Below are 7,830 nucleotides of genomic sequence, written 5' to 3' on the forward strand. Positions count from 1 at the left end.
CGACCCCCCCCGCCCCCAGCGACAGCCTCCGAGGGAACCGCGTCTAGTATTGGGACCGCAACTGGGACAGACCGGCCCCCGGACTCTGACACAGACCATACCACTACAACTGCATCCAACTGTGACCGGGGGGATACAGGGGTGGGATACGGAAACGGAGCAGGAAGGAGGGAGTGGGAGAGTGGAGGGAGGGAGAGTGGAGAGAGGGAGAGTGGAGAGAGGGAAAGGGAGAGTAGAGAGTGGGAGAAAGAGAGGGAAAGGGAGAGGGCAGAGAGGGAGAGGGACAGGGCAGAGAGGGAGAGGGATAGAGAGCGGGAAAGAGAGAAGGACAGAGAGAGGGTAGAGAGGACAAGAGAGAGGGTTGAGAGAGACAGGGAAAGAGAGAGGGAGAGAGAGCCACGAGGAGGGGTTGTGAGTCTGGATGTATGCAGTAACTTGGTGGGACTGGGGGGGAATGACATTGGTACTGGGATGACCCCCCACCAACAAAGAGGGACCAAAACAGACAATCACAACAACCCTCCAAATCACAACCCACCCAAAATCCTGCCTGTCTCTGGCAAACTAGAGCAGGTATGTTCCTCTTCTCAAACAAGTATGTTTGTAGCTAGGATCATGTGGCTTATTGGCATATTGAGGTATTTCACAATTAGATCACAGCAAAACCAGGGTAGTGTGGGTTTGATTCCTGCATGGGACACACATACTCTGCTGTATCCTTATATCATTGCAGTTAAATAAATACTTTATAATTACAATGTTATATAATATGACTATCTTATAACAGCTGATGAAATAGAATTTGACATGGTGAAAAGGTCTTACAAATAAATATTGGCATAGTATTTAAATGATTTCTAGTGTTCACTGATTCAAGACATTGATGTAAAGGCTTTAAAGGGGAATAACGGCACATTTCGAAAATCAAAGTGCGCATCTCTGTCACTCAGGGAAAGGGAGGTACAGCTAGAGCAATAGCTATGTTACAGGGTTACATATAGTATCGCCGAACACACACTGCAGCTCCAGAAACAACTTTGTGGAATAACGCAATTCTACTAAAAAATATAAACGTTCTGTCACAGCGAAAATACGAAATTCGGGAAGTCCAATCGATTGTGAGATATGGCATATACATTTTATGTAATACATTTGGGTCACTGGTTCACAATGTTACCTTTTCTGAGATCTCTGCCAAGCAAGGAGGAAACCGCAGCTAACTCATGCAACAACACACGCACGAGGTGGCTCCTCATAAACACAACACACCGGAAGTTTTAAAATAGACTAAATCAGACTTTAGCACATCACCCGACCCAACACAACATGCCTCGGTAGTAGCCTATTTAATTTCTCTCTTTCAATAATCTGGAAACCAATCAGAAAACGCTGTGCTCTAAGGATGGTATCGTAGCCACACAAGAAGATAGTTGTCGATCTGATCAGAAACACTGTGCTCACAACCTTTATCTCCTAATTGATGTCGCTGGTGTATTTTGTTATAATTTTGGAATATATTGCGCAATAGGCTATAAGGTTTTTACCAGTTCCGAGTCCATCCAGGCTCGAGTCCCGTGAGCGAAACAACACACAACGAGCTGATGCAAAGTTTCACCCACATTTTAAATAAGAAAATATCTGCCTACCTTTCTGTCATGTCAACCATCCATCCAAATCAAATAATTCCATGTGTCCGCCTTTTGTCTTTTATAAAGTTTCACATAGCCTATTCCATGAAATGGGGTAATCCAATGTGCAACACTGCAGCTGTTGATTGCAGTGATCATCATTCATCACATACAGTGGGGGAAAAAAGTATTTAGTCAGCCACCAATTGTGCAAGTTCTCCCACTTAAAAAGATGAGAGAGGCCTGTAATTTTCATCATAGTTGCACGTCAATTATGACAGACAAAATGAGAATTTTTTTATCCAGAAAATCACATTGTAGGATTTTTTATGAATTTATTTGCAAATTATGGTGGAAAATAAGTATTTGGTCAATACCAAAAGTTTCTCAATACTTTGTTATATACCCTTTGTTGGCAATGACACAGGTCAAACGTTTTCTGTAAGTCTTCACAAGGTTTTCACACACTGTTGCTGGTATTTTGGCCCATTCCTCCATGCAGATCTCCTCTAGAGCAGTGATGTTTTGGGGCTGTCGCTGGGCAACACGGACTTTCAACTCCCTCCAAAGATTTTCTATGGGGTTGAGATCTGGAGACTGGCTAGGCCACTTCAGGACCTTGAAATGCTTCTTACGAAGCCACCCCTTCGTTGCCCGGGCGGTGTGTTTGGGATCATTGTCATGCTGAAAGACCCAGCCACGTTTCATCTTCAATGTCCTTGCTGATGGAAGGAGGTTTTCACTCAAAATCTCACGATACATGGCCCCATTCATTCTTTCCTTTACACGGATCAGTCATCCTGGTCCCTTTGCAGAAAAACAGCCCCAAAGCATGATGTTTCCACCCCCATGCTTCACAGTAGGTATGGTGTTCTTTGGATGCAACTCAGCATTCTCTGTCCTCCAAACACGACGAGTTGAGTTTTTACCATCTGACCATATGACATTCTCCCAATCCTCTTCTGGATCATCCAAATGCACTCTAGCCAACTTCAGACGGGCCTGGACATGTACTGGCTTAAGCAGGGGGACACGTCTGGCACTGCAGGATTTGAGTCCCTGGCGGCGTAGTGTGTTACTGATGGTAGGCTTTGTTACTTTGGTCCCAGCTCTCTGCAGGTCATTCACTTGGTCCCCCCGTGTGGTTCTGGGATTTTTGCTCACCTTTCTTGTGATCATTTTGACCCCACGGGGTGAGATCTTGCCCCAGATCGAGGGAGATTATCAGTGGTCTTGTATGTCTTCCATTTCCTAATAATTGCTCCCACAGTTGATTTCTTCAAACCAAGCTGCTTACCTATTGCAGATGCAGTCTTCCCAGCCTGGTGCAGGTCTACAATTTTGTTTCTGGTGTCCGTTGACAGCTCTTTGGTCTTGGCCATAGTGGAGTTTGGAGTGTGACTGTTTGAGGTTGTGGACAGGTGTCTTTTATACTGATAACAAGTTCAAACAGGTGCCATTAATACAGGTAACGAGTGGAGGACAGAGGAGCCTCTTAAAGAAGAAGTTACAGGTCTGTGAGAGCCAGAAATCTTGCTTGTTTGTAGGTGACCAAATACTTATTTTCCACCATAATTTGCAAATAAATTCATTAAAAATCCTACAATGTGATTTTCTGGAAAACTAATTCTTAATTTGTCTGTCATAGTTGACGTGTACCTATGATGAAAATTACAGGCCTCTCTCATCTTTTTAAGTGGGAGAACTTGCACAATTGGTGGCTGACTAAATACTTTTTTCCCCCACTGTATGCTATATATAATCAGTACACGACTTTCAAGGAGTAGGGTATTTGATGCATATTTGATGCAAACATAAGAATACTTTTCCATTTTATAAAGTTTGCCTACAATATCACATTCTCTTGCTCGCTCGAGGAAGGCAATTTGTCCCTGCTTGCAAACGAAATCCCCTGCATAATTTTGTATATTATTGTCATTATTCTACCTATTTGTAAATGTAGGCTAATAATACATGATCTACCCCAATGAAAACTTGGACAATGAGCATAAATCGCATTTCGATAGATGCATGCATCTGTACCTAGGCTATCTATTATATCTGCAACAATAAAACAATCCAATGATATGTTTGCTGTCAGCTGGCTACAGTAGGAAAGTTACAATGTAATGAAACATTTGTTACATAAATGAGCCTTTTAGCCCATATGTGTCATCCTATGAAGTGGATGTTATTTTGCTCACTCAGTAGTCTTTCCCTCTCATTTTAGTAAATATATTTTACCAAAATGATCTGATCACACCATACAACGAGGGACGTAGCCTACAGTCAGAGAGGGAAGATGGACAATGTTGATTGGCAGGTGAAATTATTACAAGCTAAAAGTGTGAGGCGGGATTAAGTTGGCTCCTTTCCTCCTTACTTGGCTGAGATCTCAGAAAAGGTACAATTGTGAACCAGCGATCCAAATTTATCACATGAAATGTATATGCCATATCTCACCATCGATTGGACTTCCCGAATTGAGTATTTTCGCTAAGACAGAATGTTTATATTTTTCTTGGTTTGCATTATTCCACAAAGTTATATCTAGCACTGCAGTGAGTGGGGGCTGTATAACTCTGTGACATTGCTATATCTCTACCTCGCTCTCCCTTAGTGAGAGAGGTGTGCACTTTGACAGACAGTCCAACAACGAGTCAGAGGGGTTTAGGAACATAGACACATTTTCGAAATATGCTGTTATTCCCCTTGAATGTGTTGTTTCGCTAACAGTTTCCTCTCCTGTTTCTTTATAACCATCTCTACACATATCCCGCTTTACCCAAATATCTCTCTCTCTCTCTCTCTCCTTCCTCCCCCTTTCCCTTCAACTCTCTAGAACAACTCTGGGCTGGTTCGTCCCTCTGCCTTCAAACCAGTGGTTCCCAAAAGCTTTCACTCCATGCAGAACCTCGTAGGCCAAACCAGTGGTGGTGAGGGTAGGGGTGTTGGGGGGCACAGAGAAGGGGGAGCAGGGGGAGGAGAACCAGGGGCAGTCCCAGAGGCCCTTCTCCTAGACCAGGACAGCCCAGGAAGAGGCAGCTGCCGGGCAGAGGGAGCAGGAGGGGGTGAGGGTAACGGAGGAGTCCAGGGGAGGATGTCAGATTCGGGGAGAAACTCCTTGACCAGCCTGCCCACATACGCAGGCTCTGGGTCGGGCTATGTGCCCCCAGCGGCCCTGGGGCCTCTCAGTGCTTCTACCAGCCATATCAACAGACTGGGGACCACTGCTGGAGCTGCAGCGGCTCAGGACAAGCTGGAGAAACCAGGCTACCAGGTGGGTCTTTTAAACATAATTACAGGCACTGCAGTCGACTCCGGATTAGTTCACGTTTGATAAGTGTTAACATACTTTTAGTGCAGTGCAGTTTACCAGTAGCAATGCATATACATTGTTCTTACTCTGGGTATCTGCACCTATCCAGTTTGGTACAAGTCCAGTGTGGACTGTATATGAATGTATGTGAGACTATTCCAGAACGGGCTGAGTGCCTCGGACAGTGGCCACTCCTCTTCAGGAAAGAGCTCCTCATCCTATCAGAGGCTGATCCACCTAGGGGACACCCCAGCACCCCTTCGCCCCTCACCTTCCTCCGATGACGTCATCCGAGACCTGGAGGACCGGCTCTGGGAGAAGGAGCAAGAGGTGAGAGGTGAAAGGTTATTTTGTGGTCAAGAGTGATTTACTTTAGTCGATTTCATGGATGTAGCAATTATCATCACTTCGGTCAGTCCCAAAAATCCTTCCATTCTCTTCTGAGCTCTATCTCTCCTCTCCTCCCCTCTCCCAGGTGCAGCATATGCATCGTAACTTGGACCAGAGCGAGGCAGCCATCGTCCAAGTGTTTGAGGAGAAGCAGCGCGTGTGGGAGAGACAGATGGAAGAGCTGCGACAGAACTACGCCTCCCGCCTGCAGCAGGTGACCACACACACACACACACGACTGCAGAAGATGGCCACACATTCCACAGCGGCATAAACCAATAAGAGTCCACCAAATGTTGATCATCTCTTCCTCTGCATACAGGTGACGCGCCGCGCCCAGCGCTCCCAGAATGCCCTGGAGGCGCAGATCACCCGTCTGTCGCAGGACAAGCGGCGCCTGCAGGAGGAGATGCCTGCCTTGCTGGCCCAGAGAGAAGAGCTGGAGAGGAAGTGTCTGGACTTCAGGAAGGAACAGGCCGACGTACTGCCAAGCCTGGAGGAGACCAAGTGGGAGGTGTTTGTTGTTGTTGTGGTGGTGTGCGTTTGTGCATGGTGCGTCGGTGTGAACAGCCCCATAACACTGCAGCTCTAACTTACTATACTATATCCTTCCCTGCTGTGTGGTACAGGTATGTCAGAAGGCGGGGGTGATATCCCTGCTGAAGCAGCAGCTGAGGGAGAGCCAGGTGGAGGTGACCCAGCGGGCGGGAGAGATGGTGGCCCTCAGGGGTCAGCTGAAGGATGCCAACGCCCAGCTGAGAGATCGGGAGGAGGTCATGCTGGGCTTCAAGGACTCCTACAGCACCAAGAGCCTGGAGCTGGAGCGCTGCCAGGGAGAGCTGAGGAGGACGCTGACTGAGGTACCTATACACATACAAACCTGTAAGTCACATTTCTGATGACACAAATACTTGACACTAGATGAGATATCCTGTTGTTTCAGAGTTAGGGATCGAAATGAAACTGGACCATACACACACATACAGTATATGCACACTAGTGCTGAGCGATTAACCGAAATTACGGTTATTTTATCGTTTTTAAACAACTAATTGACCGACGTCGTTTTTTTTTCTGTGAGCTCAATGTGCACATTGCACAGTTCCTTTAGTGATTAATCAGATCCAGCCTAAACTGTGCAATGTAGTAGGGAGTTGTGGTTTCCAACAGGACAATATTCTACATAGTTTAGCGCATAAAACGTGGTAATTAATTACAATAACCATAATCCATTGCGCATCTACTTGTCCGGTCTGTGTTTCTTTTCCGCCTGCTCCGTTAGGTTAGTGTGGTGCAGACACGGAGAGGGAGAGAAGAATGCCTGAAAATACATGATCTAAGTGATTGATAGTTGCTATTCAGCAGTATGCCTTATTTACTTTGAAGAACTACTAAAATAGTGATTTTGTCAGACAGCATAGGCAGCAGCTCTATAGAGATGAGATGATGAATTGGAATGAAATAATAAAGTCATCAAATAAAAATAAATGTACTTTACAGAACAACTGAAATATTTTATTAAAGTACAGTAATGTGAATAAATGATGGTTAATAAGTCAGCACTAACGCACACTAATACATCCTTCTCTTTGTCAGGTGTCTATCCTGAGGGAGAGGCTGGGTGTGTTTGAGGCTGAGGTGCTGGGTCTTAAACGAACTCTGGGGGAGCTGGGCGGAGCGGTTGATCCTGCCAGAACCCAAACCCTAGCAGCCGGAGGGCTACTCCCCCCCTGGGGGGCTCTCTACTGCCCCCGCAGCCCCTCTGAGCCCTCATCCACACCCCTCACCCACACCTCAGATGTCCTGCTCAGCTTTCAGAGTGATGAGGCAAAAGCCCAGAGGCAAGAGGCGCAGAGGCAAGAGAGGCAGCAGCGTGAAGAGGCCCAGTGGTGTGACATGCAGCCACACCAGGAGGCCCACCAGCGCCAGGAATCCCATCTCTGTCAGGAGGCTCATCTCCACCAAGAATCCCAACACTGTAAGGAAGCTCAACTTTGTCAGGAAGCCTACTTGCGTCAGGAGGCCCAGCAGCAGCAGCATCAGGAGGCCCAGTGGGAGGAATCAGGGAACCTGTGTGAGCAGCTGGATCAGCTCCAGGGGGCCTTACGTCTAGAACGTCAGCAGAAAGAGCTCCAGGCCCTCAGTTTCAACCAGGAGCGACACACCTGGATTGACGAGAAGGAGCGTGTGTTGAAATACCAGGCGCAGCTTCAGGTCAGCTATGTGGAGACTCTACAGAAAAGCCAGGCTCTAGAGCAACAGGTGGGACAGCTGGGGGCCAAACTCACCCCCTCATCCTCCATCTCCCCTCCCCCACCACCGGCCCTGTCAACCCTCCCTCCCCTGCCCTCAGTCAGTCTCCCTGCCCCCATGGCCCTCACCCTCTTACCCCCGCCCTGTGAGGACCAGAAAGGCCCCCCTTCCCTCCTCCAGCTGCCCCCACCCTGGGCAGGGCCCTCACGCCTGGAGAGGATAGAGTCCACTGAGATTTAG

At 47.3% G+C, this 7,830-nt stretch overlaps 1 protein-coding gene across 1 annotated transcript; it reads left to right on the forward strand.

The window, feature by feature from the left end:
- Nucleotides 1-471: 471 nt before the first annotated feature.
- On the forward strand, nucleotides 472-7,830 carry LOC311141238 (leucine zipper putative tumor suppressor 3-like; the record flags this gene model as incomplete). The annotated part of the gene is made up of 7 exons (XM_084176501.1): nucleotides 472-573; nucleotides 4,471-4,908; nucleotides 5,110-5,277; nucleotides 5,423-5,551; nucleotides 5,660-5,851; nucleotides 5,967-6,197; nucleotides 6,934-7,830. 7 exons carry the CDS (start codon nucleotides 472-474, stop codon nucleotides 7,828-7,830), a joined length of 2,157 nt encoding a protein of 718 aa, XP_084032627.1.

Source organism: Coregonus lavaretus (assembly GCF_964263955.1).
Source record: "Coregonus lavaretus genome assembly, chromosome: 14".
Classification (NCBI taxonomy): domain Eukaryota; kingdom Metazoa; phylum Chordata; class Actinopteri; order Salmoniformes; family Salmonidae; genus Coregonus; species Coregonus lavaretus.